Source organism: Chroicocephalus ridibundus, chromosome 1 (assembly GCF_963924245.1).
Source record: "Chroicocephalus ridibundus chromosome 1, bChrRid1.1, whole genome shotgun sequence".
Taxonomy (NCBI): Eukaryota; Metazoa; Chordata; class Aves; order Charadriiformes; family Laridae; genus Chroicocephalus; species Chroicocephalus ridibundus.
Genome location: NC_086284.1, coordinates 164,056,955 through 164,069,451, shown reverse-complemented (window position 1 = coordinate 164,069,451; position 12,497 = coordinate 164,056,955). Strand labels below are relative to the sequence as shown.

The window sequence follows — 12,497 nt, the reverse complement described above, 5'->3', positions numbered from 1 at the left end:
GTAAGCTGATAGGGATCTCTTGACTCACGGTGCTGGCGTGAGACACCTGAAGATGCTCTGCCAGCACAGCGAGGCCGAGCGAGCCACCTCCGAGCGGGGGCAGTGATGGAGGCAGCAAGCCGTAAGGCGGTCACTCTGGCAGGTGGCTGGCTCCGCAGGTGTCGGGGCAGGTGGAGCTGGGTACCGAGCCATCAATAATTCAAAGAGGCGGTCACATGCCCTTGCTGGCTGTTGCAGGATTCCTCTCTTCCCAGAGTCTGGTTACTTCCAGAGATCAAGTTCCAGCCTCTTGGCTGGTGAATTATTAAACTCCAGCAGTGCTCTGTTCCCTTTGTACCACGTCTGTGTCTTCCTGTTGTCCTACCTGGCTAGCTCTTTCCATCCAGCCGGCTCTGCAGAAGCAGAGTCCTCTGGGCCACCTTGTATAGCACCTTGCACTCTCCTTTGCTCCTTGCTTCTCCGTGGAAGAAGGAAAAAGGTCTGGAGATGGACCTGTCCTACAGATCCACCATCTCCATCTATAAGGTCAGTGCCAACATCAGAGGCTGCTTCCGTCTGCCTGGGGGAGATGTGCGGGTGGGAGGAGAAGAGCTGTTTTCTGCCAAAGGCTCCGTTCAAGGGTGGACAGCTGAGGGCTGGATCCGTCCCTGGGCTGAACTGCAGCAGCTCCTGTGGGACCTGGGACATGTTTGAGAGCAGACGGCTGGCAGGAGGGGAGGGTGGTGCGGGTCTTAAAGCAGATCTGGGGAGGAACTGGGCAACCAGGGTGGTTTGGACACGAAGCATGTTTATGAAGGGTGACAAGCCTTGGTTGCCGGTAGGAAGCTGGAGCCGAGTCAGCTGTTTTCCCCTTTTTTGGAAAGAGCAGTCTGATCTCACGAACGCTTCCCTACGCACATCGGTGCTGCACCAAGGTGGCGAGGGCTGGGAGAAGGGCAATTGCTTCTTCTACCCTCTGATCTGCTCTGCCGTAGGCAATAAACACCTTTGATACCTACAGCAGGTAAGAGCGGAGAGGCTGGTCTGGAGCAATCCGTCCCTTCTCTAAGCTGCCAGGTCTGGCAGGGCACCACATCCTGGCCAGGAAAAAGTCGTGTTTGTGCCTGGATAATAAGCGGTGGCCCTCACCCCAGCAGGCTCAGGGATGAGGGAAAAGGCTGCTCAGCTCCCCTTGCGCTTACTCCCCTGTTTGCAGTGGGTGTGGGGCCTCGGGAGACAGCCATCTTCAGGCAGCCACTTGGCTCTCTGACAAGATACCTTGTTCTCTGGCATTGCTCCTCTCCCGGTTGGCTGGAGGACTCAGGGCAGCTGAGGGTCGCAGCTACCTCCGATGGAAGGAGCTGACTGTGTGCCCAGCTGTACATCACCACAGCCATCCAGCGTCGTGGCTGGGGGGCTCTCTGAGTCCCTGCTGCACCCGGCCGAACCGCAGCTGAGGTCTCTGGGGCATGGGGAAGTCTGGCATTAATGTGCTCCTGCCTGGCCACAGAGTATCCTGGAGCAGTTCAACCCCGCGCTGGAGAACCTGGTGTACCTGGGAAACAACTATCTGCGTGCCTTCCATGGTGAGTGGGGTCCTGCATGGCCCGGGCTCCAGAGTGTGCTGCTACATCTGTCCTGGGCACTCGCTGTGCCATCACCCGGGACAAGGCTGCTGGTCCTCCCCTCTGACATGTCTTGAGCTGCTCTTTGGCACCCTTCTCCTGCTCCAGGACCCACTGCTGTTATTAGGCACAGATGGGGAAAAAGAGGGTGCCCTTGCCCATAGGCGAGGTACCAGGGGGTGGCTGTCCTGTGTGCTGCTTGCTGGGGCTGGTGGGAAGGCAGGCCAGGTCCTTACCTCCCCTCTCCTCTCCTCTCCTCTCCTCTCCTCTCCTCACAGCATTATCTAAAGCGGCTGAAGTGTATTTTAAGGCAATCGAGAAGATTGGGGAGCAAGCGCTGCAGAGCTCCACCTCACGCATGCTGGGTAAGGCTCTCCCACTCGCCATCCTCTGTCCTCTGATGAGCCACAGTTACGTTTTTTGGCTTTCCCCCTTAGTAAGTCCCTTTCCAGGCATTGGGGGAAGGAAGAGAGCTCCTCTAAATGGTGTCTCACAGCGCCTGGCCCTGTCCAGGCAGTAACAGTCAAATTCGTTGTGTACCCTTGAATATCCCCCAAGGCCCCAGAAATCTCCCCTGTATCTCTCTGAGATCAATGACCGAGCCCAGCTCCTGGGATGGACCTCCAGTGATGGACCTCTCATGGAAACCAGTCCTTGTTGAGACATTCTGCCCTGAGAGTTGAAGTTTTCATCTTGGAGGAACCATTTTGCTCCTCCTTGCAGGTGTGAGGGGAAAGCTGGAGAGCATGGAGTGACAAAAGCTGATGGGGTGTTGTCCTTCTGAGCCTGAAATGGCAGCTCAGGGCTGAGGGGCTTACACTCAGCAGCTCAAATAATTCTGCAGCCTAATGATGGCTGCTGAAAATACGTTCAGGGAACTGCTCCGATACTGAACATTTCAGTAAAAGAACTTCCAGCAGATGTGTCCCTTCTGCAGAGTCCTACCAGCACCGCCCAGCTCACTCTTCTGCTCCCTATCATCGCTCTCTTCCCTTCATGGTTTCATACTACTAACACTGGTGAAGCGGGACCGCACGCAGCGTCAGCAGTGGGTGCTGCAGCTGCTTTCCTGTAGGACAGTCAGAACTGTGCACCATAGCTGTGACGCCACCGGGATTGGAAATGGGGCTCGTAGGGGCTGTGGCAGAGTGTAAACCCCCCACCCAGAGCCCATGGAAGAGCCAGAGCTGCCTGCTGGCACCTGGGGCTGTAGCAGAGCTCTGGGCTGGCAGCTTCATGGGCTGGAGCAATCCCGTGTTGGCAGCGCTGGGGGAGTGGTGGTGGAGCTGAGCCCTGGGGAGGAAGGCTACCAGCCTCTCGCAGGGTGCAGTGAGCAGTGCGTTGTGATATCTGGTGGACTTTCACACTTGTATATCATCAGCCTGAGTCGCATGCCTGCTTGAGCGTGCAAGGAAATGGCCGCGGGATTTTTCTACCTTCTCCTGTCTCTTTCCCTGAAGGTGAAATTCTGATGCAGATGTCCAACACGCAGAGACTCCTGAGCTCTGATTTGGAAGTCGTGGTGAGTGGTTTTCCCAGCGGCTGGTGCAGGTGGGGTGAAAAAGGGACTTCCTTAACCACAGCATGCCGGCATTTTGCCCGATTTGCCCCATCTCCAGCCCTCTGACGCGCCTGCTGGCAGGTGCCTGCCTCCCTGCTATCCCTCCTGCCTGTGACGGAGGGGTGTTGCAGAGCTGGCACGCCCAGAGCCTGGCTGTTGTTCAATGCCTGGTGCCGTTGGTGGACTGTCACCACCTCTCTGCAAGTGTGGTGGCAGGTGTGCAGTGGACTGAGGAATGCCCGGCTCTGAAGATGCAGTGAGGCTGTCATCTCTTTCCCTGAGTGGCAGTGGTGGGACAGGAGTGGAGGGGATGCTAATGGTTCCAGATAGCTGCTGTTTGTGCCTGTGCTGAAGCTCGGGGGTTAATGGTCGGGTGGCTGCTGAGTGCCCACCCCCAGGCTGCAGAGCTGCTCCATGGTAGTCCTAATGTGCCCATTTCTGGCTTCTATATGGAGTCCAGGTGGCAAAGGAGTCACTAGCTCTGTGGGTTTTGCAAGCCCACATATGGTGAAGGGATGAGGGTGATGGCTCCTGTGCCTCTTCCAGGCTCAGACTTTCCACGTGGACCTGCTGCAGCACATGGAGAAGAACACCAAAATGGACGTGCAGTTCATCAGTGTGAGTGATGAACTCCCTCCTCCTCCTCAGCCCTCCTCGTTTCCCTCTCCCCTCCACCAAGGGCTTTAGCTTGAGCGCTTGAGGTTTTTCCTCGACTTTGCTCAGCAGGAGTTAGGGGGGCTTATCTTCTTCTCCCGTCATACACCAACCCCCACCCCTATTTTGGCTGATGATACAGGGCTAAAGAGGGCAGGCAGCTCTTCTCCTTTGTGCAGTGGGACTTGCTGAATGCTTCAATGCGGCTGAGAGACTTGGCATCTGAAAAGCAGAGTTCCTAGCTTCCCCAAACCGCAGCCTCTGAATAGGTGTGAGTCCTGTGCCGTTGTGGCCCAGCTGGCCACACTGGTAGGCATTGTCACGGAGGGAGACAGAGGCCTGGGGGAGCTGGGCGCCAGTTCTTGCTCCTGAGATCCTGAGGCTCATTAGCCCTCTGGGACCCTTCAAAATGAAGAGAGAACGGTAAAGAAAGAATTTTTATAAGAGATCCAGGTGAAACCTGATTTCAGAGGGACTCAGATGCTCAACAACCCATCAGGGCAGGACCCTTGCTGCATCACAGTGTGGCTGGGTCTCCCGTTCCTCACCCAGCCTGGTTTGTCCCTGGCAGGAAAGCCAGAAGCAGTATGAGCTGGAGTACCAACGCAGAGCCACCAACCTGGATAAGTGCATGGCAGAGCTGTGGAGAATGGAGAGAGCCCGTGATAAAAATGTCCGGGAGATGAAGGTGAGCAGTGATTGCAGGACGGGGAGTTGGAAAAAGAACTGGATGATTTCTCTGGAGCCAGATCTGGTTTCTGAGCAACCTTGACCTTCCTTAAAAGCCAAGGGGTTGACCCCAATGTTCAAAAGGCAGCAGGCTTATCTGGAAAGGAGGAAACTCCTTTTCTACAGGGTGCTGCTGACCTGTGGTACTTACTCCTGCCAAGCCCTTTCCTCATTTAGCAAGCCTCAGTGTCCAAGGACTTAATCCCTGGCATTCTGCTCTAGCTCCTCTGTGCTGCTCCAGCACTGCGAGTGGACCGGGAAGCTGGCAGACACGACGACCTGTTTCAACCCTCCCCTTGCTGTGTGTGAGCCCACTCCGATGGATTTACGCTGATCCCTTCCTCCCTCTTTCCCCTGTGGCCCAGGAGAATGTGATGCGACTCCGCTCGGAGATGCAGGCGTTTGTCTCTGAGAGCCAGAGGGAGGCTGAGCTGGAGGAGAAACGCCGCTACCGCTTCCTGGCTGAAAAGCACCAGATGCTCTACAACACTCTCCTCCAGTTTTACAGCAGGGTATGGCCCTGGCGTGCCCGGAAGCAGAGCTGGGGGAGCAGGCAGCATGGCTGGAGTGGGGGCATGCAGGCAGGAGGGAGCCAGGGCTGAGCTTCTCCTTGGGTGAAGGCAGAATCTGTGCGATGGGAGAGGGAAGGGCGATGTAGGTGTTTATTTCAGGGTCATTGTGACCACAGGGTATCTGCTGGAGGGTGCCTGTGGGGCTCTGTTTAGCCATTCCCACAAACATAATTGCCTGGTTCCTAACCTAATGCACGTGGCAGCCCTTGGCTCCCTCTGTAGCACTTCTGCCCCGTCCATCACCCCTTCTTTTTCCCTCTCTCCCCAGGCCCGGGGCATGATCCTGACCAAGGCGCCACAGTGGAAGGAGCAGCTGGAGGCCAGCCGCAACCCCTCAAACAGCCACTCGCAAGGTCTTCTCGCAGCCTCCCACAGCCAGGGGTATCCATCAGGCCGGCTCACCCCCACCCACCTCGAGATGGTGAGGAGCTCATGGACAGCCTCTGCCTTGGTGGTGGCGAGGCTGCAGCTGCCCCTTTCAGGCTGCAGGGCAAAGCCAGTCCTTGGCTGACCGTGGTATTTCCTGTGTCCTTTCCTGGCCGAGATGAAGGGAAGCGTGTGTGTGGACTGCAATGGGGGAATGGGCTGGGTTTGGCTTTTTGAGAGGGACTGGGTATCTCTCAGATCATCTCCCACTTGATGCAGCCCCCGTGGATTCAGCCTCCTTTCCTTCCAACAGGCCCAGAGACCCCTTGGTTCTCCCATGACTGGGAGTAGATCCAGCATCTTCTCTACAGAGCCTTCAGAAATGAGAGTGTCTCCTCAACCAGAGTCCCCCAGGTGGCCACTGCGGAGGACACCATCAGCCAGTATGACCCATATGTGGGAGAAACACAGGGGAAAGACACAGTGGTCGGACCTCTCTGGGAACAGGGTTGGGTTTGGGGAGGGACCACAGCTCTATCAGATCACCGGTCCTCAGCCACATCCCTGGGTATGGTGAGAGGACAGTGCGTATGGGAGCTGGGGAGGGCAAAGCTGAATGAAGCAGAGGATGAGCTCAACCTTCCAAGCAGGGTCCATCCAGGACAGGTTTCCTGTCTGGCTGTGTGAGGAGGGGAACCCACAGCTGTGCAATTTTCAAGGCTGCTTGAACCATGAGAGCTGGTTCTTACTGGAGTTCCCATTTTGGTAATGAACCTTCCCTTGCGCTGCCAGATTAAATATTACCCTGCCCTACAAAACCCAGCCAGTTACCTCATGTCTCACCTGCTTTTCCTTCCTGAAAAACTGCAGCTTAAAGCTTTAAAAAAAAAGAAAAAAGGGGCAGGGAGAGAGGAAAATGACCCAAATTTTCAAATTTGAGCAACCTCAAATTTGAGCAACCTGATCTAGTGGGTGGTGTCCCTGCCCATGGCAGGGGGATTGGAACAAGATGATCTTTAAGATCCCTTCCAACCTAAACTACTCTATGATTCAGTTGCTCCAGCAGGGTTGGGAAGAGGGACAGCAGCCAGACATTTAGCAGGCAGTGCCTGTGCCCTAAACATCTGGCCAAAAAGGACGTAGTGCAAAGCAAGTGGTTTCAGCTTGGGTTGATTTTCTCCTGCAAGATGATTGTTTTACCCTTTCCCATGCTATGCCTTGCTCTCTGCCTGCAGAGAAAAGCCATCTACTCCTCTAGGATAATTACTTGACCGGGGAAGCACCAGTCCCTTCGAGGCAGCGTAGGTCTTGCAGGAGGATGCTGGACTCCAGCCAGACCCTTCTGATGCCTCCCTGCAGGTTTGCTCCCCACCGGCCGTACCTCCCGTTCGGGTTCCTTCGGCGAGGCCAGCAGCGGCGGCGAAGGCAGAAGGAGGAGCGGCACGGCGAGAGTGCAGGCTATCGTGCCCCACGCGACAGGCGCCAACCGCACCCTGCTACGGTTTGACCCCGGGGATGTCATCACGGTGCTGATGCCGGATGCGCAGAACGGCTGGCTGTATGGCAAGCTGGAGGGCTCATCCACGTACGTGACTTTGGCGCTGTAAATTGGCCTGGTGCAGGCTTGGCGGGTCTGGAGCTGGGAGGCTTAAGCCCGAAACTATCTCCCTGCTCCCCTCCTGGTGTGGCCTGGGCACTGCGTCTCACCCACCATCTGGGTGGGACATCACCGTGTCCTCGGTCATGGGCTGTGCCTAGCGTGGGGGCTCTCCAAGCCGAGGAGATGTGGTGGGGCAGGGTGAGCGTGGGATGAGCTGCCTGAGAAGGTTCCAGGGGCTTTGGGTGCAAGAGCCGGGGATGCAATGACCCCTTCCCAGCTTGCGTGACTGAGTGTCTCCTGTCATGGGACCCAGCTCAGGGCTGTGAGCTGCTGGAGTTACCCGAGAGGCCTGGCATTTCTCAGCTCACACCGCAACTACCGCCGCGCCCTCCAGCACAGACAGGGCATGGAAACTGCTGCACCCAGTGGTTCCTGAATTACTCCCCACAGCGCTGCTGGCCAACACCTGTTTGGAATGCAAACATGGCGTCCTTGCACTGTGCCCTGCAGGGAAGCTCCCACCCCGGTGCAAGATGAGCGGGAGCAGAGCCTTTCTTTTGGGGAGGATTTCTGGGGGTGGAGCTGCTTCGCCCTGGGGAGAAGGGATTTCCACAGCTTCCTTGTGTGCTGGCCTTGGCGATCGCGCTCAGTTCAGAGCGTCTCTTCCTGGATTGCACAAGCGTTACTCCCGGGAGCAGGGATTTTGCACAGACTCTGAGATAAACGAGTCCTGCTCCAAGCTCAAGGACTGTCTCGCAATAACCCCGTGCCCCACCTGGGGGTGAAAGATGTACAGAAACCCGGTCGCACGAGATAGTGGCAGCAGCAGCTTGGTTGATGTGTGGGATGGGTGTAGATCAGGAGGGCTGGGCAGCTGGGTCTGAAGAGCCACAAACCATGGTTGCCTGGAGCTCATTCGTCGCTGTTTTTGTGCCCTAGATGCGGCTGGTTCCCCGAAGCTTATGTTAAGCCTCTGGAGGATGCGAGGGACATGGAGGAGCCAGCCACCAGGTAACAGGAGAGCAATCGGCCAGGCAGGAGCTGGAGCGGCTCCTTGCAGGTCACTAACACCAGTGGGGTGCCTGTTTGGGGTGTACCCTGTGGAAAGCTCCAGGGATCCCATGCTGGAACATCTGCTGAGAGCCTCGCTGTGCCCTGAGGTCTAACAGGCTTACCCTAGATGGCTCCCCTAACACGTCCAATATCTTCTCAAAGGTGCTTGTGACTGGGCCAGTCCACGCCATGTGTATTTTCTCCAGAGCCATCCCACAGATACATGTTGTGGATAGCATCTGTGCTGCCCCCTGTTCCTTGCTCTTTGACTCTCACCCTGCTGTCTTCTCCTCTTGCTCAGGTCCTTCCCACTGCGAAGCAGTCACAGTATGGATGACATCCTGGACCGTCCCAGCACTCCTTCCTCTAGCAATTACTGGCCTGCTGCTGCCCAGCCCAGTTTGCCGAGCCCACCTCCCCTCTCGGTGGGTGCCAGCAGCCACCAGAGTGGGACAGCCACCCCGGTCAGCTCTGGCTCCAAGGTGAGTGCAGGAGGAGTGACTGGTTGTGTGTCTGTGTGTGGAGTGGGCCACATCTGACTTTTGTCCTCCAAGGCACACCTTTTCTGCATTGGCCTGCTGAGAAAGTAAAACACCTTCCAGATGTTGGTCTGTGACCTCCTCCCTTCCTGACTTAAGGGGTCTTGTTAGCACTGGCCTTTCTCAACCAGTCTGTTCCATGCCACCGTGTCCCAGTGGCCCCCGCCAGTCGGCCTTTTGTGTGCGGATCTGCAGTCCCTGGCTTTCCTTCCTGGAGGGACTGCTTTTCTGCCACTGCCCTTGTCATTTCTCTCTCTTTTTGCTCACCAGGGGCCCTTCAGTTCAGTTCTTTTCTCCATGACCTCCCAGCCTGATTTCTGGTGGCTCAAGGGCAGCACCTCTTTCTGCTAATAGTAGGACCATGGAGTGATCAGGCTGGGCTGGGAGTGGGTGACCAGCTAACAGAGATGCCATCCTTCTCCCTTCAGAGAATGGAGAGGAGTTTCATAGGGCTCCTCTTTTAAATTCAAGCAAGAGTTGGGTTAAATCACTGCTGGGGTAGGGGAAAAGCTAGGGGCAAAGGCCGAGGGCACAGCCATTTTTGAGAGCCTTACAAGTTGTGTCCAACCCATGGCTTGTGGATGGCGTGCTGACAAGGAAACCCTCCACTTATCATCGCATCCAGCTGTGATAACAGAATTGACTGTTGAGGACAAAATTAAAGTTGAAGACAGTTAAAGGAGAGGATCTGGGAGAGGGAAAACCAGTGCTGCCTGTGGGGCATTACTTGCTCAATCTCAGAGGCAGCTGGAAAACCTCATCTCTGGTCACTGGTTCCAGACCAGTGTGAGGTTGCAAGCTCAAAGGGCTGAAAAATGCCCATTTAATTGCTCTTTTTTCCCTTCATGTCTTGCTCTGTGGTTTCAGGGAGTCTTGGGCTGCACAAGGGAACAGGATCTGCAGCCTATCCCTGGCTCTGGGTCACTGGTTTCCATCCGGTCCCAGGGCTGCGGTGTAGGGATAGACCTGGGATTGAGCAATGAAGTGTGTGGGGCATTTGGAGTACCATGGCAGTGTGATTGAGCCTCATTAGAAGTTTGGAAAGATTCAGCCTTGCTCCAAACTTCTGCCCAAGACATCCTCCAGTTGAGCCAGGAGCAAATGGGTGTGTGTTTGACTTCCCAACTGGAACTTGGATAGCCACATGTGGCTTTCTTGTCTGCCACCAGTTACAGAAACTGGTGTACTGTAGCAGGCCAGTTGTCACTGATCCTTCACTATCTACTGGCCCAGGATAAGGGCCACAGGGCTTAGGTCCATCTCTTTCCATCAGGTTGGTCCACATTTAAACAGTATGTGGCGTAGGGTATTAGCTACAACTCTTGAGTTCCCTGTGGATGGAGGAAGCATGTGAGGGCACCGACGATAAACTCCTTGCCAGGATGTGTGGGCAACATGAAGGGGGCATCTCTGGCTGTGCTGGCAGGGTGAAATGTAGCTCAGACTGTCACTGTTTGCTGTGCTCTTCAGACATGACACTTTGGGCATCTGAGGCCTCTCCTTTCTTCCCCAAGACAAAGGGAGGTGTCCTAGGGGAACAGGCAACCTGTGGTGTAGGGACCTCCCCCCACCACAGAAATCAGGGTGTTATCTGTAGTGGTGAATTTGTGGGATTATGCAAAGTTTGAATGCCTAAGGAGTCAGAGCCCCATTAACAGGACTTGGGCTCCTAACTCGCTTAAGTGTTTTGTGACATCTTCCTCTGTGTGTGCGGTGTTTCCTGTCCCACTTTTGTCTCGCCACTCCCCTCCCCACCCCAGATCGCTCACTGCTGCCTTTATTTTCACTGCAGAAATCAGGAGTATTTGATCAGCCCCCCGAACTCTTCCCACGGTGAGTGAGGCGTGGAGCTGCGCTCTGCAATCATCGGGGTGGGGGGAGGATTATTACAATGCTATAATTACTTAATCCTGGATTATCAAACATGGGAGGAACAGGGAAGTGTCTGGAGGAAAGCAATGCACAACCCACCTTCCAGGACAGGAGGTGGGCCCACAGAGGTGGGCCATTCTGGCTGACTGGGAAGGCTCTCTCTTACCTCTGGTAACACAAGGTTGGGCCTGAGCACCCCGAGCAGATGGCCAGACCTGCATGCTCCTTCTAATCCATCTTGGAAGAGCCACAATAGCAGCTTGGAGCGTGGAGTTACATGATTTGTGTAGCTCTGCCTGCTTGGAAAGCCCTGAGGTGCAAGGGACATGGCTTTTAGCTTTGATGAATCAGGTTTACAGAGATGAGACTTGCCATAAATCCCGCCTTTCTTTCCCCCTTGCAGCTGGGTTGGTGTCTCCATGTTTCTGGCATGGTGCTGTGGCCTCTTTCTTCTCTCTGACTCCTTGCTTGGAGCGTCAGGGGCCACAAGCGTAGAGTGCTACCGCAGGGACAGCCTTATACTAGTGTCCCTTCTTCATCCTATGGAAGAGGGAAGGTGAGAAGCCCTGAGGAGAGCCCAAGGGGAACCTCATGTCAACCAGCAGCAGGGTGTGTTAAGGAGGGAGAAAACACAGTCAGCAACCAGCTTTACCACACTCTCCTCCTTGGCATGGTGGCGGCTGTTTGCCAGGACTGAATAGCTTTTGCTTGGTCAGCGGGACCCCTGCATGGTCTTCGCAGATTTCCTGGTGGTCACCTGTTTCCTTTCCCATTCCAGAGGTACCAACCCCTTTGCCACAGTCAAGCTGCGTCCCACGGTCACCAATGACCGCTCGGCACCCATCATCCGATGAAGCGGAGCTGCGGATGGCGGAGAATTTCAGCTGGGAAGGGGGAAGCATACAAGCGACCCCCAAGCTGGGCAGCAACCTTGTGCTACCACTCACAGAGTGACCTCTCTCTTCCCCTCCCTTCCCTCCGGGACATGGCGACCCATCTCGCCTGGCTGTCTGGCGTGCTTTAGCCAGTGGCAAGATCCCTGCTGCTCTTTTTGGGTATCCCCCTGTCCCCCCCCACCCTGTGTGATATTACTGTGCCTGAGCGGGAGCAGTCCTGGTGCCAGTGGCTGGGAGAGGGGATGCTGTGGGTCTGGGAGGCAGAGGGACGGATGGGTAAGATCATCTGTGGCATGGGGCAGTGCTAGCAGGACGAGGAAGGCGAAGCTTTGCTAGCCCTGCTGCGGCCAGAGAAGGACGCTCGCCGAACAGTCCCTTCGCTACCGGAAAATGAACCCCAAAGGGAGGAGGCCACAAGAAGGCCTCCGGTGATGTGGTGCGACTGCCGGGGTCTGCGGTGTGCAGCTCTTGGACCCTTTGGCAACCCTGTCCGTTTGTAGCCGCATCTGCCCCTTCTCCCCCTGCCGTGGCTCCTTGCCTTGCTGGGCAGCCCTGGGGCAGGTGGCAGTGCCCAGCGCCGCTGCCCTGCTCCTTTGCCTATTGTCCTGTGGAAAAGATTTGAGTTTTTTTAAATAAAATGGAGAATGTTGCTTCCGTAGCTGTCCCGGTGACTGGGTTTTCACCTCAGAGGATGCAGAGACATGAAGTCTCCGCCAGCACTGGGGCCGTGACGGCTGCCTATGTTGAACACCGCAGTGCCGTGGCTCCGGCTGGGGCAACCTCCAGCCCAGAGGGCCAGGGCAGACATGGAGGACACCAGGGGGGCTGCACGACCCACCGCCAGCCACCCCCGGCTGCCCCCAGCTGTCCTGCCACTGGAGGGCAGCAAGTCCACACTTCCCGGTTGCCATGCGTGGGCAGGCCTGGCCTGGCCTGGGAGGACAAGGCCTGGTGGCCATCTTCTCCTCGCCCAGGCCGTGAGCCCCAGGGCTGCTCGGTCTAGGCAGGGGGTGGGGAAACGCTCCCCTGGGGGGGCCTGTGGGTGCCCCAC

General features: G+C 56.3%; 1 protein-coding gene across 3 annotated transcripts; it reads left to right on the top strand.

The window, feature by feature from the left end:
• Positions 1-196: 196 nt before the first annotated feature.
• BAIAP2L2 (BAR/IMD domain containing adaptor protein 2 like 2) lies at positions 197-12,115 on the top strand. Of its 3 annotated transcripts, XM_063322422.1 has the most exons (14): positions 198-525; positions 1,490-1,565; positions 1,883-1,969; positions 3,065-3,126; positions 3,712-3,783; positions 4,391-4,507; positions 4,914-5,060; positions 5,389-5,541; positions 5,800-5,929; positions 6,846-7,071; positions 8,026-8,097; positions 8,441-8,621; positions 10,471-10,511; positions 11,329-12,115. In XM_063322422.1, exons 1-14 carry the CDS (start codon positions 487-489, stop codon positions 11,402-11,404), a joined length of 1,479 nt encoding a protein of 492 aa, XP_063178492.1. In that variant the 5' UTR covers positions 198-486; the 3' UTR covers positions 11,405-12,115. The 3 variants fall into 3 exon arrangements, with proteins under 3 accessions (XP_063178490.1, XP_063178492.1, XP_063178493.1); XM_063322423.1 differs by lacking the exon at positions 1,490-1,565 and having other exon boundaries at positions 203-525; positions 11,329-12,114; XM_063322420.1 differs by having other exon boundaries at positions 197-1,969.
• The last annotated feature ends 382 nt before the right edge of the window (positions 12,116-12,497 follow it).

Bases quoted from the DNA above. Each gene is read 5' to 3' on its own strand.
- BAIAP2L2 (XM_063322420.1), top strand. From the start codon at position 1,738: ATGGGGAAAAAGAGGGTGCCCTTGCCCATAGGCGAGGTACCAGGGGGT. The intron at 5,542-5,799 runs GTGAGGAGCTCA...TCCTTCCAACAG, and splicing joins CCCCCACCCACCTCGAGATG to GCCCAGAGACCCCTTGGTTC. The intron at 10,512-11,328 runs GTGAGTGAGGCG...TTCCCATTCCAG, and splicing joins CCCCCCGAACTCTTCCCACG to AGGTACCAACCCCTTTGCCA.